Source organism: Chionomys nivalis, chromosome 23 (assembly GCF_950005125.1).
Source record: "Chionomys nivalis chromosome 23, mChiNiv1.1, whole genome shotgun sequence".
NCBI classification, from domain to species: domain Eukaryota; kingdom Metazoa; phylum Chordata; class Mammalia; order Rodentia; family Cricetidae; genus Chionomys; species Chionomys nivalis.
Window position 1 is genome coordinate 41478522 of NC_080108.1, and position 27726 is coordinate 41506247.

The following is a 27726-nucleotide window of genomic DNA, read 5'->3' on the forward strand; positions in this document are numbered from 1 at the left end:
GGGTTTGTGTTTTTGTGTGAGTGTGTAAGCCCACAGTGTGCACAAATTTGTGTGTGTGTATGAGTGTGTGTGTGTGTGTGTACATTCACTGTTTTGGCATCAGGGTACTACTGCCATCTTAGAATGTTTAGAACGATCTTTTTGTCTCTGGTAAAGCAGCTTTTGAGGATGAGTGATCTCCATTATACAGAAAGACCTATTCTCTTTCAATCTTGTACTCATATGGATCTTAGCATATTTTATAAGCTCCTGAATTCCTCATCATACTCAGGTGCAGCAGTGGGAGGCAGCTGCTATTGCATTATAGGTAGCTTCTTATATCTCTGTTTGTGTTGGCTTTGTGAATTAAGTAATCTCTTTGAGGATTGTCAACACAAAGTTTTCTCGCAGCTCCTAGAGTTCCCATGGATCTTACTCATCTCTGTCCTGTCTCATATTTCAATAATATGTGTCTTCCTTTGGGGGGTTCATATCGAGGGATGACATTTTGATCATCCTTTCAAAGGACCAGCTCTTTGTTTCAACTGCCAAGTGATCTCTAGCTCTGTTCTTTCTTATCCTTTCTCATAACAGTTTTGAGGCTGGAATGTTGTGCTTTGTTTGTTTGCTTTTTGCATCTTTGACCACCAAGATGTGTCATTAGGATGTTTGTGAGACTTTTGATTTCTTGACGTACAAACTGATTGTCAGAACTTTGTCTCCTAATGTTGATTTTGCTTTTTTTTTCATTTCTAGCATCTTATTGCAGAGCCAATCCCCACCAGAAAAGGTGGAGGACATGGCAGATGAAGTATCCTGGGTCCATCTCACTGATGACAGTTTACAGTCTTCCAAACAATTAGCGTCGGAGTACTCTATTTCAAGCCTTGTCAACACAACCTGCTCACTGACTAACATAGTGGCAGAAGAGAACTGTGACACAATTTTGCCAAATAGATTTTATGAGACCTTAGCCAAAAATGACGCCCTTTTTCAGAAAAATCATATCTACAGGTGGAAAAGCAAATATCATCCACAGGTCTGCTACTCCAGGAGGCTCTCTCTTCATCTCACCCTCCCTCGTTTTCCACTGAGGAGAAGGTGGAGTGAGCTGGCTCTGCCAACCTTCATGACAGAACCCAAAGTAAAGAAAGGCCAGGAGGTAAATGAAAAAACTAGCAAGGGTTTCTCTAAGTCCAGCTCCCCTGATTTATACATCAGATCTTAACTCACCTGCGAATTCTGCCCCACAGGGTGCTGATATGAAGGCAGAAAATGCTGCAAACAAATCATCTGAGGCCACTAAGATGGAGGACATCACCTATACTAACACAAATTTAGATGTGTTAGAGATCGTGGAAGACATCAACGAACAAAAAGATCTTGAAGGAGATGTTCCTGACATCACACAGAACAATACCACCTGTTCCGACATCAACCACCTGAACACAAGGGATATCCTTTATGCTGTGTCCCCTCCATCCCCTTCCCAGCATGAAAACGACTATGAAATAGTTGAAGACGTTATGAGGAGGGTGTTACCATCAAAATCTCCAGACGAGCAGCTCCAGAAAGCACCCATAGCTGCCAACAAGCACACTAGAAGGGGCTGTAAGTGTGTCAAAGGGAAGATCAAGAACTTGTTTGTAAGGCTTTCTTGCTGCCTTCCTACCCGAAGCAAAGAGTATACAACATCTAGGTAAGGATAACAAGGACTGGGAAATGGAGATCCAAGAAAATGATGTACTTGGATGACAAAATTAACATTTGTCTTTGATATGTTCTTAGCAAGGCACTTTGCCACAGGCAGGCATCAGCCATTTGTAGGATACGAACGTTAAGATATCCGGCAACCTAGAAGTAGCTTTCACAGTGATGCCTGCTCATGAAGAGACTGGGGTGGTTGAGACAGAAGCAGACAGCAGAGTGTGTTGGCAGGGTTTGGGGTGCAGTTAGACAGGAGGAAGGAGCCTTTGTGAAAGGGACAACAGTTTAGGAAGGAAGAATCTTATGGAAAGCTCTGGCACCACAGAGCAGATTTTTCTTTTTTTTCTCTTTCTTTTCTTGTTTTTCTTTACTTTCTACATTTACTTCAACTTTTCTCTTTTCATTACCAACCATTTTCTACTATCTATGCATTTATCTTTGCCATTTTGTACATTGGTTTATTTCTAAACCTTAAAGCTGTTGTCAGTACATATTAGCTGTAAAATTAAAGCATTCAACAACTCACCAGCTTTGTTACTTCCCACAGCATTTCCCTGGTCTGATCAATTCCCTTATAATTGTAAGACTCTTCACCAGCCACCATGCCATACGTGAGACAAAATATGGCTGGGAATCTTGAGGTACAACACATTTTCTATGACATCGCAGTGTCCAGGACAGGCTACGAAGCCTATGATTCCCATAATTGGGAGTTTAATAAGAAGGGAACGGACTGTCACTAGTTTAGAAACCAGGAGGTCTGTGGCAGTCAGATTCACTAGAGAACTTGAGGGTCTAGGTGAAAGCAATATTGACAAAGCCCATGTGTTCACTCTCCAGTGAATAACACATCTCTCACTCAGGTCAGAAGAAAGCTCACTGAGTGCATTCTAGGCATTACTGCTGTTTTCTTTAGAGTCAAAATGTTCTCCTAAACGATCTAATGATAGAGGTCTAACACTATCTCATCATCTCTGAATTCCTGGTCACTACAGGGGGTGCTATCTGGAGAAGTTGTGAAACAGTCAGGTAGTAGAACCCAGAAGGAGAAATTGGGCATTACAGGAAATGGAACCCGGAACAGCCATGCAAGCATGCTTGAGATCCTCATTCCCTGGTCTCCATTCGTGCCTTTCCTGTGCATTGTTACCCAGGGTGTGAGTGGAGGACTTATGGAAGTGATGTTGCTTCTTCTAAGGACTGGGTCACTCTCAGGAAGAAAGAAATGCAGTTCTGGGAGACACAAGGAAAGAAATTCCTTTTGTCCTGAAGAGCATGAATGCAATGGACAGATTGTGAGGTCTTGCAGACCCTGCTCATTGAAGGCACTGGCCAGTCTGGGTCTTGCCTTACACTGCAGAGAAGGTATTGCCTTGTTAGCTTTAGGGAATTTGGACTCAGAATTTGGGTCAAGTTCACATGGTTACTTTGATCACTTGGAAACAGACATGTTGATCTGATTTGACCAAAAGGGTTGTGGTTCTTTCCTGAATTGTTGGTTTTTATATATATATTTGAATGGTGTTTGAATTGATTTGTGCTTTCAAATTAGTTTCTTGTTTCAAACCACCTTTATTTTTTTCTCTTAAATGAGTATGATTCATTGACATTTCAAAAATATTCTATTCTAATTTTAAGTCATCACTAGTAGGAGATAATTGCAGAAAGTAAGCTTTACAATGAGGGGCACTGTGAATATACCCCCAGTTTGATTACTTCCTCCAATCTTTTGTTGAGCCCCAAATGTCACATATTCTCTTGATGGCCTTGTTGAATAGCCATGTCCCATCCACCACAAAACAAAATTTCAATTAGGGACCTCCCACCACAATACTATGTTCAATGAGGCCTACCATCTTTTAGAGTACATCCATGTAAGGGTAAGAAAAAAATGAATATCTAGAGTGGAGAGGTGATGACGTTTATCTTAGAGAGTTCTGAGAGAACTTATAGACACGGTGAAAAAAACCACTGAAGCAGTTCCAACCTCAGATAATGCAGACCCAAGACCCTAGTCTAGCTCAACTCAAGAGTTTCTGACTCTATCCTTCTTCTGACTATGGTGCTCACCCAAGACTGGGGGAATACATCCGCAGGGTTTGATGTGAAAGGACTCACACTTCGATATGGGCCTGAATGCTTGATCTCTGGAATGCTGATTGGTTTGGGAAGACAGAAAACATTAAAGTTTTGGAAAGAAGCAGGAGGAATTAGGTGACTGAATGCAGCAAGGGCCTGCCAAAGCCATGGAACCAGTTCCTTCAGCCTCATCTTGTCAGGTCAACTTCCCTAGCTCCTCTATCTGCCATGCCTCCCCTGTATTCAGAGGGCATGAGACAAGGGAGACCTTTTGTCCCTTAAGTTGCATTATGTTAAGGATATGTTCACTGCCATGATAAAAATAATGCAGTCCTATTATTAGACAGAGAACCTACCTTGTGTTACTCCTTGCTGTTACTGGTCCAACCTTGCCAGTTACATAACTTGTCCTTTGTGAGAAATGATAGGAATTTGTTCCCAAAGGACATTCAGTGGTTTGGACTTGATTGTGAAGCTGAAGAGAAAGTCATGTTGGATGGAGAGGCTTTGTATCTAGCATTGGTCCTGATACAATTGGTATTTCCCAGTCTCTCGGACATTAACATTGGGAGTCTTCCTCTCGTTGCCATGAGTTTCATGTTTTGTGCAATCTTTGAAGTCACAGAGTCACTGCTGGTGTCTGAGACATTGATTTCTACTTGTGCCCATTTGACTTTTTTTCTAGATTTGATCCCTTTTTTCAATTTTGTTTGGCCATGTGGTACTATAATTTCTTTTGGGGTTTGTTGTTTTATTTCAAACCTTAACTATGAAATGTAGAAAATATGCCTTGAGACATGTATCTATGAGCATGGATCATTTTCATCTGCTGGTTATATTGCAAAATCCCCTGGCATGTGCATATTGCACTCCCCTTTTAAGAATCCACAAACACATCCATGGCTCTAGTTAGCTCAGGATATGTCTGGAACTTGCACAGTACATCCAATGCTGTGTCCGTGTGTATTTCAGAAAACTACAACATTTCATTCTTCATGGAAGAGTATGGACTCTTAGTGCTAAACTTGTCTGTTAACTGATGATCCTTTTTGTGTGGACTAACCCCTAGTACTCCTTGCTGAAGCCCTGAGAACATGAGATATCTCTTAGGTATTCTTAAACAGTGTTGAACAGGGAATCTTATTTCAGATGATGGACATCAAGAACATTACAATATACATTTTGTGAGTGTGTGTAGTAGTGTGTGTGTTTGTGTGTCTGTGTATGTGTGTTTGTGTGTGTGCACCCTCAAATGTGCATGAGTGTGTGTGTGTGTGTGTATTCATTGTTTTGGCATCGGGGTACTACTGCCATCTTAGAATGTTTAGAAAGATATTTTTTTTCACTGGTGAAGCAGCTTGAGGATCATTGATCTCCATTGTTTTTAAAGACAGCAGGTATGTTCCTTTATGCAATCTTTGGTCCTGGCTCTCCTTATACGGAAAGACTTATATTCTTTCAATCTTGTACTCATATAGATCTTAGCACATTTCATAAGCTCCTCAATTCATCATCATAACCAGGTGCAGCAGTGGAAAGGCAGCTGGTGGTGCATGTTTGGTAACCTTTTACATCTCTGTTTGTGTCTGGTCCATGAATTTAGCAATATCTTTCTTTGAGGATTGTCAACACTTTGGAGTACAAGGTTTTCTCACAGCCCCTAGAGTTCCCATGGATCTTACTCATCTCTTTCCTGTCTCACATTTCAATAATATGTGTCTTCCTCTGGGGGGTTCATGTAAAGTGTTGTCAGATTTGTTCATCCTTTCAAAGGACCAGCTCTTTGTTTCAACTGCCAAGTGATCTCTAGCTCTGTTCTTTCTTATCCTTTCTCATAACAGTTTTGAGGCTGGAATGTTGTGCTTTGTTTGTTTGCTTTTTGCATCTTTGACCACCAAGATGCATCATTAGGATGTTTGTGAGACTTTTGATTTCTTGACGTACAAACTGATTGTCAGAACTTTGTCTCCTAATGTTGATTTTGCTTTTTTTTTCATTTCTAGCATCTTATTGCAGAGCCAATCCCCACCAGAAAAGGTGGAGGACATGGCAGATGAAGTATCCTGGGTCCATCTCACTGATGACAGTTTACAGTCTTCCAAACAATTAGCATCGGAGTACTCTATTTCAAGCCTTGTCAACACAACCTGCTCACTGACTAACATAGTGGCAGAAGAGAACTGTGACACAATTTTGCCAAATAGATTTTATTGGACCTTAGCCAAAAACGACGCCCTTTTTCAGAAAAATCATATCTACAGGTGGAAAAGCAAATATCATCCACAGGTCTGCTACTCCAGGAGGCTCTCTCTTCATCTCACCCTCCCTCGCTTTCCACTGAGGAGAAGGTGGAGTGAGCTGGCTCTGCCAACCTTCATGACAGAACCCAAAGTAAAGAAAGGCCAGGAGGTAAATGAAAAAACTAGCAAGGGTTTCTCTAAGTCCAGCTCCCCTGATTTATACATCAGATCTTAACTCACCTGCGAATTCTGCCCCACAGGGTGCTGATATGAAGTCATTAGAGACACCCAAGTCAGCAGAAAATGCTGCAAACTTAACATCTGAGGGGACACACAAGGACGCTAAGGTGAAGGCCACCAGAAACCTTTTTCGAAGGTTTTTCTGCTGCCTCTGCATGCCAAGGACAAAAGAGACAACATCCAGGTAAGGAATAACAAAAGAATGGAAATTGCACTTTTAAGGAAATGTGGTGGGTGAGGCCAGTTAATCTCTTATGATTTGAGCTGACTTTTCGAAGGCACTTTGCCATGGGCAGGCTTCAGTCATTTACAGGACTTAAACATTAAGGTTTCTGGAACCCCAAAAGGAGCTTTCACACTGAATCCTATTCATGAAGTGACTAGCATAGTTGAGACAGAAGCAGATAGCAGAGGTTGCTGGCAGGGCTTGCGGATGCAGGGGAACTGGAGGGAGAAGAGCTTTCAAAGGGACAACAGTTTAGGAATGGAAGAAGTATGTGGAGAACTCTGGTTCCTCAGTTCAGCTTTTTGCTAAGTCTTTCTATGTCAATGTCACTAAAACAGTCCTTTGTTCATCTCTTTTCAAGGGCTGACGATGCGGCCCTGACCCGGGATTCCTAAACCCCGGGTCTGTGTTCGGCCTGGTTGGGGCATTACAGTTTCTGGAGCAAGCCAGGCCAGAGCATGAAAGGAGGTGTGCCCCAAACATCTACCTGATAGACAGCTCCAGCCACCAGGGCATGAGCTCTGTACCCCTCCTCTCCTACTGGGTGCAAGGGTGAACTTCATTTGTTCCCAGAAGAAGTAGCTGAACATAGAAGCCTGTCACATCATCATGGGCGATGACGAGGCATCCATCCTGCTTCAAGTCCACATGAGAAAAGTTAAGTGTCCCAGATGACTCTGGGTCCCCATCTCCTTCTCCCCTCACTTCCATCAACAGAATCAATGAGCACCTGTAAAGAAGCGCTTGCACACTTTCCTCTTAGGTGGTAAGGAGGCACAGGAAGAGGAGGGGGAAGGAGGAGTGGGGAAAGTGGGACATGTCAAAGGATAAAAGCAGTGAGAGAGGGCAGAAGAAAGGGCTTGCATCTGGATGGGGAGGAGGTGATTTATCCAGAGGAAATTCCATTCTGAGAGCAGAAAAGTAAGGAATGAATGTGTGGGTGGTGACAGGGTCCACAACCAAGAAGGAGAGGAGCAAAATTCCCCTGAAGAGGAGGTTAGGAGCGAATGGTGCATGTGTACCCCGAGAAGACGACCCTATCTTCCTCATGGGTTCCAGCTTGCTCCAAGCTGCAGCAGGTGAGTGCTGCCTGAGAAATCTGTTCTCGTCCTGAGGTGCTCAGAGAGGGTGTGGCTGCAGAGAAGAGAAGCCACATGTTTTCAGGAGCCTCTTCTTCTTTCTGCTTGACCGAGTTCAAGCCTTCATCTTTCATGCCCTAAGGTGCTGTTGTCTCAGCCAATGATTATTCAGACAGATAAATTTGATGTCCCCATGGGGGATTCCTTGACTTTGAGTAAACAGCAGATAGGTGTTTGTACTAGAAATAGGTAAACAGTGCTTAAAAGGACTGGGAAACATCACTGCCCAGAAAAAGTCAACAAACTTGGAACATCTTTGAGCCCAGGGCCATCATCAGGCTTTAGTTTAGAAGGAAACCTGATTGCCAAGGAGCTGCAGATGATGGCCAGTGGTATGGTGTGCAGCCTTGTTGAGGGAGCTGCCTGCAGTCTTCTCCTGCCCACCATACATATATGGAGCATCTTCCTGGGTCACCAGGGGCAAGCCAGCTGACAAGCTTTTCAGGGGTCCAATCTTGAGATCAGTCAGGTGTAGTGAATTCGTGTCCAATGTGCATCTCCTTGTGGTAGATGATGAGTTTCTGTATCATGGTCTTGATGTACACCAACCATCCCAATTGTGTGCTCTCCTCTGCAGAGGCCAATGGTCCTGTCCTGGTGAATGGGAGTATGGTTCTTTGTGACAGTTTATCAATTGTCCGGAATCCACTTCATTGGCTACATCATGTAGATGAAATCTTGACCGAGTCCTATATGGTGCCCTGTTCACCCCAGTCATAATAATAGTCAGTGTTAGTACAGTCAGTCATCATTTTATTCTAATAATTCCTGCCATTATATGTTACTTGATTATTTTTATTATACCCTTGAACATTCTTTGTTTTATTGATTTGATTATATTGTGCCAAGTATGATTTGTTTGATGATCTAGTCTATTTGGAGTTCTGTATGCTTCTTTTACCTTAATAGGAAGCTCAATCTTTAGGTTAGGGAAGTTTTCTTCTATGATTTTATTGGAAATAGTTTCTGTTTCTTTGACTTTGCTTTCTTCGCCTTCTATTCCCCTTAATCATGGACTTGGCCTTTACATAATATCCCAATTTTTCTGGTGCTTTGTGGTGGAAATTTTATTAGATTTAACATTGTTATTGACTGGGAAAACAATTTTCTTCTATCTTGTCTTCAATGTCTGCGATTTTTGCTTCTATCTCTTACATTCTGTCAGTAAGTCTTACCTCTAGGATTCTTGCTCCAGTCCCTTACACTGTTTCCAGTTCTCCCTTGGTTCCACTTGTCTTTATTGAATCTTTTTTTTTCATGTGTACCCTTGACCTGTCTTCTTCATTCAAATCCATTGTTTGTGTTCCAAAGATTTCATTCATGTCCTCCTAAGGTCCTTGACCATTCTCATAATAGCTATTTTGAAGTCCTTGTTCTGTGTGTCAGCTGTTTGCCTTGCTTGGGAACTACTGAAGTCCTACTGATGAGCTCTAATGGAGACACACTGTTGGGCTGTTTTGATTCTGTCCTCATGCTGACATCCAGCCATCTGGGCTTAGAAAAATTTCACTTCCAGTAGTTGATATCTGGTCTTGCCTGTCTGTTGGGTAGGTTTTTCATTCCTTAGTTTCTGTTGCCCTCACAGGATTTCTGGAGGGGGTGTGGTGGCTGTGGGTAGCCTTTAGAGAGTGCTCTGAGTCTCTCCCAGGTGTGGCCACTGGTGGTTGCAGGTGGGCAGTGTTTCTAGTATTGGGAGATTGCAGGAAAGAGTAGGATGAGCTAGATTGGCAAGTGTCTCAGCAGATACATAAGGAGGGAGAAAAGTTTGGTCAGCCATCTGGATCTCTAAAGTCCTTAGGGAGTTGGATTAAGAGGTGAAATCACATCCCTGTCCAGCACGTGGTCTTGTACAGTCTTAGGGATGAGACTGAGTGTTTGAAAATGGAGGACAGAAAGGAGAGGAAATATTGCCTATTTGCTTCCATGGTCAGCATGGGCTGCAGTGACAGACTGTCTCCAGTGAAGGAGACCAAGACAAAGGAATGGGATGAAGAGAAGGCTGAGAGAGACGATTTGTTTACTCCAGGAATGGGGACAGAAAAAGGAGAGTCCAGAACAGGTGGCCTGCTATAAAGCTGGGAATAAGACTGGGGAACTGGGATTGGAGGATGAGAATGAGATTGAAGTTCACCTACTTGCAAGTGTGTCTAGGGACATAGTGTCTCTGGTGTTGCTGGCTGAGATAAAGTGGTGGGAATTGGATGCAGTGGTGTAGGAGAAGAATGATGGATTTGAAATTTGTACATCGACTAGCGAAACATACAGACACTGGAAGTGAGTGCAGGAATCTCATAAATGAGTGTCTGATCGTGTATGGGGCAGACTATTGTATAGGCGAAAAGTTGAGACTGTAGTGCAGTAAATTCATTTGATAGTTACTGGAATATGTTCCCTGAATAATGAATTCTTTGAGGAACCCCAAATATATATATCTTTGTGGTAAATCACATACCAATGAAATAATCTGATGGCATTCTCTGTGGGAAAGTTAACAATGTGTTATTTCCTTTTATTTTTGTAAGAGTGTTAAAGATGTCTTCTGGATGTGGCAATCTTTTCAGAAGATCAAAGGATATGATCTAGTAGAATCCAGCTGGATTCTGAGGCCTGTGTTCTGTGGTGACTAATGATCCTGTTAGAGCTCACCCTGTGCTCACTGAGGAGACTCAGCAGTGCTGTCCTTCTGTCCTGTCAGAGCCCAGGGTGAAAGGAGTCAGCCAGAGCTGGTGATTACTGCTATGACTCCCCAAAACTGAAATCCTACCTAGCTACTCCTCAGGCTCCCATGGAAGCTGAGCTTTAGCAGCAGGGCTCACAAGGGTCTTGGCAGCCTCAGTGGAAACATTCCCAAAGGAAGAGCCACTTCTCTGCAGGGGCGGGAAAGGAGGCCTAGGACAACCTGGACTCCCTGAGGAGAACTTTGGTCTTGAACTGCTTCTTTCTCACTGCAGGGCAGGGACAGGCATAAGAGCTCTGCTGTCACCCTGGCTGTATCTGCATCTGAAGCACAGATCACTACTACACTTTACCACAGCATCTCATCTACCATCTGTTCGTCTCTATTACTGCAAAGATCCTTTCCCAGTCCATCCTGCCCTCTGCTTCTTGGCTAACATTGCCTGCACCTTGATCATGGAAATCAGTTCCATTGTCTCTAGGGTACAATGAGGTAAAAAAGTCAAATATCTGTTCCTCGTATCTCCTTGGATACCCCTATGAGTCAATAATAACCAGTCCTGTAAGAAATATTAAATGATCATTTTTCTTGTCAAATACTATAAAACAAATGCTGTTTTTCCTTCAACCCTGAACACTCCTGAGCCTTTTAGACTTTCTTCCTCCATTCCCAATGTCCCATTCTAAATGCCCACTTCTCTTCAAGTGTTAGACATGTTCTTCCAGACAGATGGAACCAATTTCCTTTCCTTTTTTAAAAAAGAAAACAGAATATCTATACATCCAGTGACCTCCTCTTCTCTTTGCCTTCTTCACTGTTCATAATTCCTTTCCAGACTAGCTCTAACTGTGCATACACTGTGAAGTTGGACCTCAGCTCATCCAAACAACTACTTTCCTTCCTTTGGTCATGGATAATAGTGTTAACAGGGATAAAAAGTACAGCTTACTCTCCAGGTATGCTTGCTCTGCCACTTCTGTGAGCATCTATTCTCCTCATTAGAAGTTGCATCAGTAAGATGCTTTAGTGGGAGTGGTGGTCTCTTTCTTTGTGTTCTCAAGACCACTTTTAACAGACTCCAGCTCTTTCTGTGAATCTAACTATGCATCAGGTAATATAGGCACCGCACACACCTTTGGGTTGTGGCCCGGTGGTGGACCTGGATATTACATTCAAGTCTGGCACAGGTGAGTTTCTCAAGATGACAGAGACAAGAGAAACAGTGCAGGATACTCAAACTCCTGGGCCTCGATCCATCTCCACATCTGCAACAGTATTTGTCTACACTGCTGCCTTTGTACACAGCTTCTGCTTACAGTATCTTCTATTCGTTCACATTCAATGATTCTAAGTGATCATAAAATGCCAATAAAACAGACATCAAGGTTATGATTGGTTTACTAATCCAAGTACTTTCCATTGAACCTATTGTTTAAAGGGAATCCCATGGAGTTGGCATTTTTCTCTTAAATATAGAAATATCAGCCTGTGCTTGGTACATTTTACTAATGGAAAATGATTCTGGAAAGCTCTATGCCTGAATACACTCCTGTTTCCACATTATCATGTGTCATGTGGTTAATATATCACTAACCCCTAAGTGGGTCCTTGAACCTGCTTTCTTTCCTAAGTCACGGTCTACGACGCATCTTGTACCCTGCACCATCTCCTCTTTTTGCAATGCCTGCTTACTGCATCACTGCTGCACCTTCAAGATCTGTCCCATTTCAGCCTTTCCCTGGTTCTCAGCTGTTGGACTGTATCAGCCTCTGGCAAATGCATTCTTCAAGGCCCCTTCTGTGCAAGTTCAGCCCATTACATCTATCAAAGTAGGGTGTCTAATGTCAGAAGAAACAACAGGCAGCATTTTGGTTAAATATCTCTTGAACATATTAACACATTTGCCTGAAAGCCATACATGACATCTTGACATATTGCCTGGTCCTGCACTCTGCCTGCTACCTGCAGACCCTATGTTGGTATTTGATCTGCATTCTAGGCCATGATGTGTCATCTCCTGTGACATTTATCAAGGCCTACTTCACTATATGAACCCCTTTTCACCCACAGCATTTTGAACAAGTGCCTCCTCCTCTAAAATAAAGACAGATCTAATCATCCTTGATCCATTAAAGGCAACAGAATTGTTCATATTATCAGACTCATTTGTCTCTGTTCAGGGTTTGTCATCCTCAGTTCCTGGGTGGGTCCCAAGCTCTCCTGTATTGATTGCCCGTGTGCTGTCCCTGTCCACATTCATCAGGAAATGCATCAGCGATGGCTTTGCTAGGACACATCGCCATGCTCCCTGTAGTTTTCCTTTCATAAGTCTGAAACCCACAGCAGCACTGATACAGTGAACACCTGTGGAAGAGATGGCTGCTCTGCGACTTACAGGAGTGTGCTGAGTCTCTCTCTGGAGTTTCTGCAGGACAGGTGCCCACATGCGATAACCCCAACAGACAGGCGGCCCATGACTGACTGAGTCCTCCAATTTGTGAGGAATCAGCAGTTGCTCGCTCTCCTGTGGATCTCAAAGAGGTCTTTGCACACAGGCCTGGGTGTTTTACCATCTACTTTATATTCCATGGAGAAAGTAATTCACTTCACCTGGCTTGCTCTTTCAGGAACCCACACTGAACTAGGAGGAGTTAGTGAGAACTCATTTGCTTGACTAGCACATCTTCCTCTATGGGGTCCAGATGATGAGATAATGAGACAGCCCAGACAGAAGACCCTGGTCTGAGAAGAAGGTGTGCTGAGCCTGCCATTGCTTGGACTCCCCTCATCTTCATTTTTCCATCTCAATGTACAGGTACGGACAGGTCCAAGAGTCCTGGGGAGAACTCCTAAACTCAGTCAATCCCTTCTGGTTCAGATCCCCAAAATGCTGTACCTCAACTCTGCTGTTCACTGTGGTTTCTGCTTTGGCAGGTTCCTTTTCTCAGACTACATTGACAGAAACACCCTCCTCCTCTGTGCCTCTTGGATCAACAGCCAGACTCACCTGCGCCCTGAGGAGTGTAAACGGCATTGGCAATAACATTTACTTGTCCAGCAGATGGAGGGGAGACCTCCCAGAGTTTTCCTGTTCTACTGCAAAGACTCAAACAAGTCACTGAGGCTTAGAATCTCCATTACATTCTCTGGATCCAGAGAAGCCTCAAAAAATGTAAATTTGCACATCTCTGAACTATAGATGAAGGGTGAGGCTCAGCACTGCTGTATTATCTAGGAAAATAGTGTTTCCCACAGTGATACAGGCAGATGGGGAAGTAGCCATCAATAGTAGCTTCTGCCAAAAAACAAATCAGTTCTGGTAGAGCGCATGTAGCAGCCACAGGGAAGGGAGCAAGGAGGCTCCACCAACATCGCCTGCCACAGCACCAGTTCTGAACAGTGCAGAGGCTCATGGTATTGATTTTGGTCACCCAGAAAGATGCCCCCACCACATGGAGGCAAACTGTGTGCAAGCATCGAGAAGGGCGACTACCACAAGGCACACAAGATGTACCTGATGCTCTTCTTCAGATACATGTCTAAAACAAGCATTCAGAATCCTGAGATCTCAGGTACTCAGGAGTATTTCTCTTCTTCGGTCATGGCCAGCAGAGCAGTCCAGGCTGACATGACCATGCCGGTCCTCGAATCCCTGGAGAAGGTAATAGTGTATATAGCTGATGAACTGTTAGAGAATTGTAGAGCCAGCTACAGTGTTCAGTTTGATGGATCTAAATTCTCAAGAGCAAGTAGTGTTGGTGGCCAGAGCTGAAGTGGTCCAGTGGAGGATCTGGGAAACTGGGCCATCCCAGCTTCCACCAGCCCCTCACGCTGTGGGGTCTGCAATACTACTGTAAGTCTCAGTATTACTTCCTGCCCTCCACTGAGGGCAAGGGCTGTACCAACATGACAGACAGGTACTCTATTGCACAAGGCTTCTGAAGCGGGTGGGTGAGTTCATGGCCCAGGCTGTGTACAACTGTTTCTCTGTTTGAAAAACAAGAAAGGTGCCCACGGGATCTTTACAAGGTGCGCACAGAAGGTCCCGTCCATCGAGGGGACTTTCTTTCAATCCCTGCTCAACTTCATCAGGTTTCTGCTGCTGGCTGTGGACAAGATGACTGTGTTCACAGTGAGCACAGCCTGATTACCTACATGGGGACTCCATGTACAAAGTGTACCTGGACAGGGGAGCTGCCAAAGCAGACCTCCTCCAAAGAGGGCAACCTGGGAACAAGCTGAGCAGCCTCGTGGACTCCTCAGAGCAGGATGGGGATGAGTACGAGGATGACAGAAGCCTCATCAGCCTGCCTGGAAGCTGCCTGGCCAGCATGGAGACGTGCATGACCAGCACCACTGGGACGGATTCAGTGCCAGTCTGGACATGAGGCCCCTTACACAGTGGGTTCCTGTTCCGGGGCTGGAGGGGCCACCTGTGCAGAGTCTGCCCCTATTTATGTATGGAGGCCAAGGGCTGTGTGGTCAGGACCAAGAACAAAGCCCAGTTTCTGCTGCCCACCCATGTTCCTCATATCTCCCACAATAAAGCACAAGTCCTGCTGCAGCACCCTGCTGCCGTCCTTGTCTCTGGTTCCTTGTGGAGGGCTCTAGTGGGACAGGCAGCCTGGTATCGGTAACCGGTTTCCCTTCTTATGTGTGCACTGTTGCCACGGCATGCCAGAGGAGTGGTGCTCACTACTGGGGGCCATGCAGGATCCTGAACCCTGCAGATGAGGGCACTTTCTTGTTTTATTTCTGTTTGGACACAGAGTTATTTTACAATCATGGTGCACTTCTCAGGGAAAGTATATGTTCTGTGGTGGCCAAGATCCTTGGAGGTAGAGATTAGTTATTCAATCTACAGCCCTGCTAATCTCCATAAGCCCCACGCTGCTGTTCTGCAGATGTTTTAAAGGATGTAGTAGGTTTTCATATCTTTCAAGTTGTAGTATTTATTTTTTTCTGGGTGAGTGATTTTGCAATCTAATGTTTAGGACTTAACCATTTTAAGAGTCCAGGAATGAGCAACCAACTCTATTACCACAGATAATGTCCATGCTACCAGTCAGATTGTAAAGGGAGACACCATATTTTTTACAATTAAAATAAATAAAACTTCTGGATTACAACACCTCTAAGCTGCTTAGGAAGGAAGAAGATGTGCCCTATTTTCTATAAAATGGAATTTAAAGGAAGGCTTATGTCAGTTGGTTCTCATTTTTTTCTAAAGGTCTGTTTACGTTTTGCACCTATTTTTGATTTAATTTCTCTTACCCAGAATTTTGATCTCTGATCTAGAATTTTACCCATTTCATTAGGGTTTCCTGGTTCATAGATTTCAGAAATGTCTAGCCTTGTGATTTTTTAGAAAATTATTTCTTGAGATTATACTTACATCATATACCTTTTCCCTTTATTCATCTCAGTCCTTCCCGTGTACTCTGCCTGGTTCTCTTTCAAACCATGGCCTCTTTGCTCACTTTTACACACATTTATATACATATATGTATTTCTATGTACACAAACACAACCTACTCAGACTATATAATCTTTTTTTTTTTTTGAAGTGTGAGGATGTTTTTGTTTGGTTGGTTTTGGTCAGGATGTTTTTTAAAGAGCATCATATAGATATTTATATATATAAATTATTAATGTGGGACGGGCAAGGGGCACACATCGCCGAGGGGGGTGCACACAGGGGGATGGGGCAGGGGCAGCAGACAATGCTACGCAAAACAGCCACATCTAACAGATGAAATAATCACACCAATGGGTTAGGGGAGGAGCAGTGGCACCAAGGATTGGGCATGGAGGAGAAGAAAAGCAGGGGATAAGGAAGAGGGACCTGGTCCAAGATACTGTGCACTTTCTGTCCCCACCCTTGCCACTTCCCACCTCTGCACACAACCCTGGGCCTTAACCTTGTCTGTCCCTTCTTCCCTCCCTCCCTCTGCCCAGCTGCAGAAGCTCTGCCAGTGGGCAGCATCCTCTCCTCGGCTCTAGGGGGGTGGGGGTGCGGCAAAAGGGTGGAGTAGTCCTCCAAGGTCTGGGTGAAAGAGCAGTGGGCGCTCTCTGGATCGCAGGTTCTACAGCGGTTGTCGCTCTCCTTCTTCAGGTGACTGTAGTAGTCCTCCTGGGCGGGCAGTGGTACACTGTGCAATGGGTGATGGGCGTGCAGCCACTGCTGCTGTTCCAGTGCCAAGCGCTGCAGCTCAGCTGACTGGGCGTGCATGGCCTGCAGCTGATGAGCTGCTGACATGGGAGCAGAAAGGGAAGCTGGCAGGTCCTGGTAAGGAGCAGCAAAGAGCTGGTGACGAAGAACTTCGTTCTCGTGCAGAGGGTGAGGAAGAAGGGGATTAGGGAGGGTCCCAGCTGGGTAGGGGATCCGGGTAAGGTGAGACCCTGAGGCCAGGGGGTCAATGAGAGGGTGCACCGAGGCGGAGGCTGCATGAATGGCATCCTGCTGGTGCAGGTGAAGGTGGGAGTGGATGTGGGAGTGCTGGTGGTGATGGGGAGTCACGTTGAGCATCTGCAGTCGGGCCAGAGGGTCATTGCCCAGGGCTGCCACCCTTTCTGCATGCTGCCTTTCAGCTGCCAGCCGCTCAGCGTAAGACATGTCAGGACGCAGGGCTGGCCCAGCTGCCAGCGCTAGCCGTTCTCGCTCTAGAGGCCCCAGGCTCGGATGAAACGGGAAGGGATGCAGGCCAGGTGGCCCAGGCTGTAGAGCCAGGCCCCCATGTCGGGGGAAGGGATCCAGGCCTGGCCCGGGGACCCCATGTAGGGGTTCCAGCTCACTAGGCTTCACCTCAAAGCCAGGCTTGAGCCGGTCACGGAGGTCGCGTTCAAGGGCTTCCCTCTCCCTTTCGCGGGCAGCTGGGTCGCTGCTGTACAGGGCTGGGACATTGTAACCCAGAAGCCCCGGGTCCACTGCCCCCAAGGGCACATAGAATGGGTGGTTGCGATTGCCAGGAGACATGACATGAGGTCGGGCGTATTCACTGAGAGTGCGCAGGGCTGGAGTATCAGGACCCAGGTAAGGGGGCACTGTAGCCACAGCGCTGCCAGGCTCAAAGGGAGGCCGATGGGGCACTGGACCCAGAGATGGGCACTCCACTGGAGCACGGCCCTCCTGGGCCAGCTTCACACTGCGCTCCAGCTCGCGCTCTTTCTCGCGCTCGCGCTCCTTCTCGCGCTCCTTTTCTTCGCGTGCGCGCTGCTCGGCCTCGCGCCGCACTTTCTCCACCAGGTCCGCGCGCTTCTTGGCCAGCTTGGATCCCTCCAGCGGCACGAAGTACAGGTCGCTGCGCGCGCACGAGTTGAAGCCACGGTCCAGGTGCTTATTGAACCTGGCTGACTGACTGGCGTGGCTGGGCACGTCCACCACCTTGGGAGGGGGCGAGGGGCTTCGGGCCGGGGGCACCGGACTCTCGGGGGCTTCATACTCTTCAGCTGGCTCCTGTTTGATCTGCGTGGCAGTCAGGGGCGGCCCTGTCGCTGGGGCCGCGGGTGGTGGAGGCAGAGATGACAAACTCGAAGGCCCCGCAGGTGGCAGGGGCCCTGGCCCCACAGTGGGTGAGCCTGGCTTGAAGGTCCCTGGGCCTGCTGGCGGAGAGGTGCCTCGAAAGCCAGGCGGGGTCCCTGTTCTAAAGGAGGGTGGTGACCCCGGTTTGTATCCAGGCGGAGTGGCGGTCTTATAGGACCCAGGGGATGAGGCTCTCTTGCTGTACTGAGGGGGCCCGGGTGGTGAGGCCGTCTTGTAGCCTGCAGGCGAGGAAGCCACGGTAGCAACGACAGTAGAAAGTGTAGCTGAGGAAGTAGTGACTGGAGGAACGGGTGGGAAGGGGTAGGATGCCCCTTGGGAACCCTGGGATGAGGAGGGGTGCGAGCAGGAGTAGGAGGCTTGAGAGGAAGAGCCGGAAGCATTGGAAGAGGAGGAAACTGGGGGGCCATTGGGACCTGCTTGACTATAGGACACCTGGCCATGAGGAGGAGGCAAGTGTGCTGGCCCCGGTGGGTAGGGCCTCAAAGACCCCAGGGAGGGAGACATGTTGTAAGGGTGTGCATGGTGGGAGCTGCTGCTCTCTAGGGGGTGAGGATATGCCCCGGGTGGAGGGGGCCCGGAGTTTCCAGGATGATGTTGTTGCTGTGGCTGTGGCTGCTGCTGCTGGTGATGGTGATGTGTAGGGGCTGGTGGGTGGGCTGTGGATTGGCCTCCAGCAGGAGGGTAAGGGCCTGGATGGGTGTTGTTGTTGGCCAAGAGGCGGCCATAGGGAGGAGGAGGTGGAGGACCCTGACTCCACACAGCCTGGGATGGGAGGGAAGGCTGGGTATACTTGGGTGGCTGATTAGAGACAGACATACTTGTGGGCTGAGGGAAGGAATGGGGATAACTGGGCAGAGCTTGGGAAGCTGGGTACTGGGAGGCCGAGGAGGAGGAAGAACTAGAAGAAGCTGCTGCAGAGCTACTGGAGGATGAATATGGATACCGCATTGGGGGCCCAGGGGCAGAGGAGGAAGAAGCTGGGGGTAAAGGGTGGGGTGAGGGAGCCAGAGTTGGACCCTTCTCTGGGCCAGGAGGAAGTCCACTCATACCCTGACCCATGGCATGGGGAGAGGGCAGATGCCCAGGGATTGGCTGAGCCCCCATGCCAGGAGGAGAGGCTGAGGCATTGTTGAGGGGTCTTAGGGCAGGTGGAGGAGGCAGGTTTGGGGTCACGTGGGGGAAAGTAGCTGATGGTGGAGCAGAAGGTAAGTTCCCACCACCCACTGGAGCATTAGGTGGCTTTGTTGGAGGGGGACCACTGGCCCCGGAGCTTGATATTGGAATTGGGGTGGTGGGTGGGGGATGCTGCTTGCCTCCACTAGGGGTACCCACTGAAGAGGCAGCTGCTCCCCCTTTGGGACCCATGGGGGGCCCAGATAAAACACCTCCACCAGCATTCCCAGGGTAGAGCTGTGGGTGTGGGGGAGGGGCTCCAGGAGGCGGGCCCTGGAATAATCGAGATGTGGGTGGCTCCATTGGAGCATGATATCCTGTAGGTGTCACAGAAGGATGGGGTTCAAAGCCGGGCTCTGGCTGTCGGGGAGTGCTGTCTGGTGGTGGAGGGGAAGGAGGAAAGAGTGGAGGTGGGTGGTAGGGGCGGGCCGGGCCCTGAGACAGGCCGGAAGATGAATCGGAGTCATTCTCCACACTTCCAGGGCTGTAGATGCTGGGAGATGTGCTTCGGTTATCCTGATCTATGTCCCTAGGGTCACTGCTGCCATCGTCATTAATGCTGCGCCCATCCAAGCTGTCCAGATCCGAGGGAGACTGTGGTCGAGGGAGCTCCTGCTCAGTTTTGGTCTTTTTGGGTGCACTGGTCTCCTTGCTTTCGCTCTCTGAGATCTCCTCACTGCGGCCCTGCTTGCTGGCCTTTGGGGTAGAGGTCTCCTCTACTCGCACCTTCTTGGCAGTCTGCCTGGACTTCTCAGCTTTGCCATCACTGCCGGACGTGCTGACCCCTCCAGGGGAGGCCCGGCCCCTTGATCTCAGCTCTTCCCGGGGCCCAGGGGCCTCTTTCTTCCGTCCACTCCTCATTGACATTGAGTCTTTATTCTGTCGTGTCTTCATTCTTCAGGCTGTGGAGACCCCATTCTCCTCTGCCTGGGCAGCTTAATACAGAATCTCGTATGCTGTACCCCAAGCTCCCCACAGCTGTGGTCTGGGAAGCTGGAAGCAGTTGTAGGCCCGTGGTACTCGCAGGGTTTTCTCTGTGAAACACTGCCGAGCCTCAGTGCCCCCTTCACGAAGTAACTAGGTCTGGGATTAGGAAAACAGGGTCAGAGGTGACCTGTGAGCGGCTCGGGACGGCTGGCTGGCTGCGAGTGCAGTCGGGCTCCGGCGCCTCCCGGGGACGGCGGCGGCCACTCCCCGCCCCTCCTCGCTGCGCGGCTTCAGTCGCTGCTGCCGCGGCGGCGGCGGCGGCGGCGGCCCCAGCCCCCCCCCCCCCGAGGGTGGCCCCCATGCCTCTCTCCCCGCGCAGCCCCGATCGGCTTCTCGCACTCCCCGCCCGCCCGGAACGCGCCGCCCGCCCCCGCCCGCACTCGCGGCCCCAGCGAGGCCCGCGACCCCCGACCCTCCCGCCGCTCGTGCCGCGCGCCCGTAGCCTGCCCCGAGGCCAGCCGCCCACAAACGCGTCCTGGCCCGAGGCCCCGGCCCGGCGCTGGGCTGCGGGCGGGCGGACAGGCGGACGGGCTGGGCGGCGCGTCAGGCGACTCGCACAGGAAAGCGGACGGCGGAGGGAGGGCGCTCGGGAGAGGGGGATGGGAGCAGGGAGGAAGAGGGAGGAGAGAGGGGCCCGGAGGAGACGCGAGGGAGGGAGCGCGCGGCAGTCGGGGGGCGGAGGATCTATATAATCTTTCTTGTAAGCATGTTTTTAGGTTTGACCATTAGTTTGGGGTCACCAATAGCAAGTGTGTGCTCCTCATGAGGAAGGCTATTTCTCCTACCCTCAACATTCTTTGGTTGAGGTGTTTTTATTTAGACTTGAGTCCTTGGATTTTCATTAGTACATACATGTTGGTGAGACATTATGTTAAATGCTTCTGTTATATGCTACTGGGAGGCACCGTCTCACAGCAAACTTCCTGACTCTCTGTCCCTTACAATCTTTCCACCTCCTCCTACTCAACTTTATCTGGGGTGTGGGAGTGTGAACTACACAACCCTGTGGTTTGATTGATTGTGGTTTTGTGTAGTAGTCTCCATCTGTTGCAAAGGGAAATTCATTGATGAAGGATGATGACTATACTTATCAGTGAGTATAGATTCTTGTTTATAGTTGTTACAGGTTATTCTGGTTTAGTGGCTGTACATTCTCCTATAATAACCATAATTTCTCTAGGACTGAGTAGTTAGGTAGTTTACCCCTACAATGTATGGTATTCCTTTTCACATATGGGTCTTAAAAGCAATTGGAGAGCTTGTGGTCAGCACTAAGGTATGTTTGACAATAGTGCATCTTTAGGGTTATCACAACCTTCTGGTTATCTTTGTGAGTTCAAAGGTATAAAGTTGGGTTAAGATTGTGTAGGTTGGATTTTCCAGCTCCTTATCAGAGAGGCAGCTTCTGTCTCTCCTCTCTCTGTCTCACCTCTCTCTCTCTCTGGTGCCAGAAGAGGGCACCAGATCTCATTACAGATGGTTGTGAGCCACCATGTGGTTGCTGGGAATAGAACTCAGGTCCTCCGGAAGAACAGTAAATGCTCTTAACCACTGAGCCACCACTCCAGCCCCCCATATACCAAAGTTAAATCAGGACCAGGTAAACAATCTAAATAGACCTATTAGTCACGAAGAATTAGAAGTTGTTATAAAAACCTCTCTACCAAAAAAAGCCCAGGTCCAGAAGGCTTCAATGCAGAATTCTACCAGAACTTCCAAGAAGACCTAATACCAATATTCCTTAATGTGTTTCACAATACAGAAACAGAGAAGTCATTGCCAAATTCCTTTTATGAGCTGCAGTTACTCTGATACCAAAACCACACAAAGACCCAACCAAGAAAGAGAACTACAGGACAATCTCACTCATGAACATCGATGCGAAAATCCTCAATAAAATACTGGCAAACCGAATCCAAGAACACATTAGAAAAAGCCTATTATGCATGATCCTAGAGAAGCTAATTAAGAAGGTAAACCCAAAGAAAAACATTTAGGCGATGAAAGGAGACAGAGACAAAGACCCACATTGGAGCACCAGACTGAAATCTCAAGGTCCAAATCAAGAGCAGGAGACAGAGCACGAGCAAGGAACTCAGGACCGTGAGCGGTGCACCCACACACTGAGACAATGGATATGTTCTATCAGGAACTCACCAAGGCCAGCTGGCCTGGGTCTGAAAAAGCATGGGATAAAACCGGACTTGCTGAACATAATAGACAATAAGGACTACTGAGAAGTCAAGAACAATGGCAATGGGTTTTTGATCCTACAGCACATACTGGCTTTGTGGTAGCCTAGGCAGTTTGGATGCTCACCTTACTAGACTTGGATGGAGCTGGGTGGTCCTTGGACTTCCCACAGGGCAGGGAACCCGGATTACTCTTAGGGATGATGAGGGAGGGGGACATGATGGGGGAGGGGGAGGGAAATGGGAGGTGGTGGTGGGGAGAAGGCAGAAATCTTTAATAAATAAATAAATTAATTTAAAAAATTAAAAAAAAGGAAAGAAAAATTACCCATTATTATCAAGTAGGCTTCACCCCAGGGATGCAGGGCTGGTTTAACATACATAAATCTTGATATGTAATCCATCATATAAATAAACTGAAAGAAAAAAATGATCATTTCATTAGATGCTGAAAAAGCATTTGACAAAATTCAACATCCCTTCATGATAAAGGTCTTAGAGAGATTAGAGTTACAAGGGTCGTACCTAACTATAATAAAAGCTTTTCATAGCAAGATGACAGCTAACATCAAATTAAACGGAGGGAAACTCAAAGCCATCCCACTAAAATCAGGAACATGACAGGGCTGTCCACTCTCTCCATACCTCTTCAATAGTGCTTGAAGTTCTAGCGATAGCAATAAGACAACATAAAAGGATCAAAGGTATTCAAATTGGAAAGGAAGAAGTTAAACTTTCATTATTTGCAGACGGTATGATAGTGTACATAAGCAACCCCAAAAACTCCAGCAAAGAACTTCTACAGCTGATAAACACCTTTAGTAGTGTGGCAGGATACAAGATCAATTCCAAAATATCAGTTGCCCTTCTATACACAAAGTATAAGGAAGCTTAGAGGGAAATCACACAAGCATCAAACTTCACGATAGCCACAAATAGCATAAAATATCTTGGAGGTAACTCTAACCAAGGAAGTAAAGGATCTGTTTGACAAGAACTTTAAGTCTTTGAAGAAAGAAATTGAGGAGGATACCAGAAAATAGAAGGATATCCCTTTCTCTTGGATTGGGAGGATCAACATAGTAAAAATGGCAATTCTACCAAGGGCAATTTATAGATTCAATGCAATCCCCATCAAAATCCCATCAAAATTCTTCACAGATCTTGAGAGGAAATTAATCAACTTTATATGGAAAAACCAAAAACCCAGGATAGCCAAAACAATCTTATACAATAAAGGAACTCTGGAGGCATTACCATCCCTGACTTCAAACTCTATTACAGAACTTCAGTATTGAAAACAGCTTGGTATTGGCATAAAAACAGAGAAGTTGATCAATGGAATCGAGTAGAAGACCCTGATTTTAACCCACAAACCTATGAACACCTGATTTGTGATAAAGGAGCTAAAAGTATTCAATGGAAGAAAGAAACCATCTTCAACAAATGGTGCTTGCAGAACTGGTTGTGAACCTGTAGAATAATGAAAATATATCCATATCTATCGCCATGCACAAAACTCAAGTCCAAATGGATTAAGGACCTCAATATCAGTCTCAACACACTGAACCTGATAGAGGAAAAAGTGGGAAGTACTCTACAACATATGGGGACAGGAGATCACTTCTTACGTATGTCCCCAGCAGCACAGACATTAAGGGCAACATTGAATAAATGGGACCTCCTGAAACTGACAAGCTTCTGTAAAGCAAAGGACACTGTCACTAAGACAAAAAGGCAACCCACTGACTGGGAGAAGATCTTCACCAACCCTGCAACAGACAAAGGTCTGATCTCCAAAATAGATAAAGAACTCAAGAAACTAGACTTTAAAATGCTAATTAACCCAATTAAAAAATGGGGCACTGAACTGAACAGAGAATTCTCAACAGAAGAAATTCAAATGGCCAAAAGACACTTAAGGTCATGCTCAATCTCCTTAGCTATAAGAGAAATGCAAATTAAAACAACTTTGAGATACCATCTTATACCTGTCAGAATGGCTAAAATCAAAAACACCAATGACAGTCTTTGCTGGAGAGGTTGTGGAGTAAGGGGCACTCTCATCCATTGTTGGTGGGAATGCAAACTTGCACAACCACTTTGGAAATCAGTGTGGCAATTTCTCAGGAAATTTGGGATCAACCTACTGCAAGATCCAGTAATACCACTCTTGGGAATATACCCAAGAGATGCCCTATCATATGACAAAAGCATTTGTTCAACTATGTTCATAGAAGCATTGTTTGTAATAGCCAGATCCTGGAAACAACCTAGATGCCCTTCAATGGAAGAATGGATGAAGAAAGTGTGGAATATATACATATTAGAGTACTACTCAGCAGTTAAAAACAATGACATCCTGAATTTTGCATGCAAATGGATGGAAATAGAAAACACTATCCTGAGTGAGGTAAGCCAGACCCAAAAAGAGGAACATGGGATGTACTCACTCATTGTTGGTTTCTAGCCATAAACAAATGACATTGAGCATATAATTTGTGGTCCTAGAGAAGCTAAATAAGAAGGTGAACCCAAAGAAAAACGTATAGTCATCCACCTGGATAGGGCAAGTAGACAAGATTGCTGGGCAAAACTGGGAACTTCTGGGTGAGGTGGCATATGGCTAAGGGGAAATGGGGTGAGAAATGTGACAAGGGGAGGATGAGGGGACCTTCGGGGAATGGGATGGTTGGGATATAGGAAGGGTGGATACGGGAGCAGAGAAAAATATATCCTAATTAAGGGAGCCGTCTTAGGGTTGGCAAGAGACTTGACTTAGAGGGGCTTGCAGGTGTCCAGGGAGAGGTCCCCAGCTAGTACCTTGGGCAACTGAGGAGAGGGAACCTGAAATGACCCTATCCTATACTGATGAATATCTTACATATCACCTTAGAACCTTCATCTGGCGATGGATCGAGGTAGAGGCAGAGACCCAATTTGGAGCAAGGGACTGAGCTCTTAAGGTCCAAATGAGGAGCAGAAAGAAGGAGAACATGAGCAAGGAAGTCACGACCACGAGATGTGCACCCATCCACTGTGACAGTGGAACTGAACTATTGGGAGCTCACCAAGGCCAGCTGGACTGGGACTGAATAAGCATGGGATGAAACCGGACTCTCTGAACATGGCAGACAATGAAGGCTGATGAGAAGCCAAGGACAATGGTACTAGGTTTCGATCCTAATACATGAACTGGCTTTGTGGGAGCTTAGCCTGTTTGGATGCCCACCTTCCTGGATCTAGATAGAAGTGGGAGGACCTTGGACTTCCTGCAGGGCAAGGAATTTGGACTGCTGTTCAGTACAAAGAGGGAGGTGGAATGGAGTGGGGGGAGGGGGACGGGAGTGGGGAAAGGGGGAGGGGGGAGGGAGCAATGTGTGGGACGAGGGGGAGGGAAATGGGAAATGGGTAGGATGCGTAAATTTTTATTAAAAAAGAATAAAATAAAAAAAATATTAAAAAAAATTTCACGGACTCAAGCCTGCTAGAAGTGATAATCAAGAACACCAATGATAGCCTTTGCTGGAGAGGTTGTGGAGAAAGAGGCATACTCATTCATTGCTGGTGGGAATGCAAACTTGTGCAACCACTTTGGAAATCAGTGTGGCGATTTCTCAGGAAATTTGGGATCAACCTACCCCAAGATCCAGTAATACCACTATTGGGAATATACCCAAGAGATGCCACATCAAATGACAAAAGTATCTGTTCAACTATGTTCATAGCAGCATTGTTTGTAATAGCCAAAACCTGGAAACAACCTAGATGCCCTTCAATGGAGGAATGGATGAAGAAAGTGTGGAATATATACATATTAGAGTACTACTCAGCAGTAAAAAACAATGACTTCTCGAATTTTGCGTGCAAATGGATGGAAATAGAAAACACTATCCTGAGTGAGGTATCCCAGACTCAAAAAGAGGAACATGGGATGTACTCACTCATAATCGGTTTCTAGCCATAAAATAAAAGACATTAAGCATATAATGTGTGATCCTATAGAAGCTAAATAAGAAAGTGAACCCAAAGAAAATCATATAGTCATCCGCATGGAGAGGGGGATGTAGACAAGATTCCAGGGCAAAAACTGGGAACTTGCGGGTGAGGTGGCATGGGGCAAAGGGGAAATGGGATGAGAAATATGAGAAGGGGAGGATGGGAGGAGCTCGGAGGATTGAGATGGTTGGGATATAGGAAGGAGGGATACGGGAGCAGCGAAGTATATATCCTATCTAAGGGAGCCACCTTAGGGTTGGCAAGAGACTTGACTCTTGAGGGGTTCGCAGGTGTCCAGGAATATGTCCCCAGCTGGTACCTTGGGCAACTAAGGAGAGGGAACCTGAAATGACCCTATCCTATACTGATGAATATCTTGCATATCACCTTAGAACCTTCATCTGGCGATGGATCGAGGTAGAGACAGAGTCTCAATTTGGAGCAACGGTCTGAGCTCTTAAGGTCCAAATGAGGAGCAGAAGGAGGGAGAACATGAGCAAAAAATCAGGACCACGAGGGATGCACCCACCCACTGTGACAGTGGAACTGATTTATTGGGAGCCCACCAAGGCCAGCTGGTCTGGGACTGAATTAGCATGGGTTGATTCCGGACTCTCTGAGCATGGCGGTCAATGAAGACTGATGAGAAGCCAAGGACAATGGCACTAGGTTTCGATCCTAATACATGAACTGGCTTTGTGGGAGCTTAGCCTGTTTGGACGCTCACCTTTCTGGACGTAGATAGAAGGACCTTGGTCTTCCCGCAGGGCATGGAATTTGGACTGCTCTTCAGTGTCGAGAGGGAGGGGGAATGGAGTGGGGGGAGGAGAAGAGGAGTGGGGTTAGGGGGAGGGAAGTGGGGGGAGGGCAATATTTGGGAGGAGGGGAGGGAAATGGGAAATGGGGAGCAGGTGGAAATTTTAATTAAAAAAGAATAAAAATAAATAAATAAGTAAAAAAAATATTAAAAAAAATTTCACGGACTCAAGCCTGCTAGAAGTGATAATGTCTCACTAATTTTGGTGTGAAATAATGTAACATACTATGCACAGAGAATAATAAAACTTAATTACAAGATGGTAAAAAAAGATTTTAAATTATTTAATTAATTTATTGCTTGCTTGTTTTCCTCTTACATTAAAAAAAAACAGAATATTTTCAGTTTAGCTATGGACAATAGTGTTATAATTATTTTTTCATTAAGTTTCCTGATCCAAATTTGTCCCCAAGGAAATGATGGATGTTTTGTTTGGTTAACAATCATGAAAAGCCATTAAAAACGAAATTTTAATTAATAAAATTGATTCTTATGATTTAGCACTTGGAGATGTTTTCGAGTTTTGCTTATTAAATATGCTAAGGAGTGAAGAGGACAAAACAAATACATGGATGTGAAAGGAAGACATCCTATGTTCTGTTGAGGATTTGAGGAAGGTTCCTTTCAACAGGTCTTTCCTAATGGTTTTATGGATGGCCTCAGTGTGTTGTACAGTGATGGGGAGTCAGGATTTTACATGTGACATGGTAATGGGGATGTGTAACCAG

General features: G+C 46.4%; 1 protein-coding gene and 1 pseudogene across 1 annotated transcript; one reads left to right on the plus strand and one right to left on the minus strand.

The window, feature by feature from the left end:
• The first annotated feature begins 1508 nt into the window (after positions 1-1508).
• LOC130865303 (Golgi to ER traffic protein 4 homolog) lies at positions 1509-14785 on the plus strand (annotated as a pseudogene).
• Positions 14786-16048: 1263 nt separating this feature from the next.
• LOC130865134 (atrophin-1-like) lies at positions 16049-20003 on the minus strand. Its single transcript, XM_057756011.1, has one exon. It carries the CDS (start codon positions 19895-19897, stop codon positions 16049-16051), a length of 3849 nt encoding a protein of 1282 aa, XP_057611994.1. The 5' UTR covers positions 19898-20003.
• Between the last annotated feature and the right edge of the window lie 7723 nt (positions 20004-27726).

Bases quoted from the DNA above. Each gene is read 5' to 3' on its own strand.
- LOC130865134 (XM_057756011.1), bottom strand. From the start codon at position 19,897: ATGAAGACACGACAGAATAAAGACTCAATGTCAATGAGGAGTGGACGG.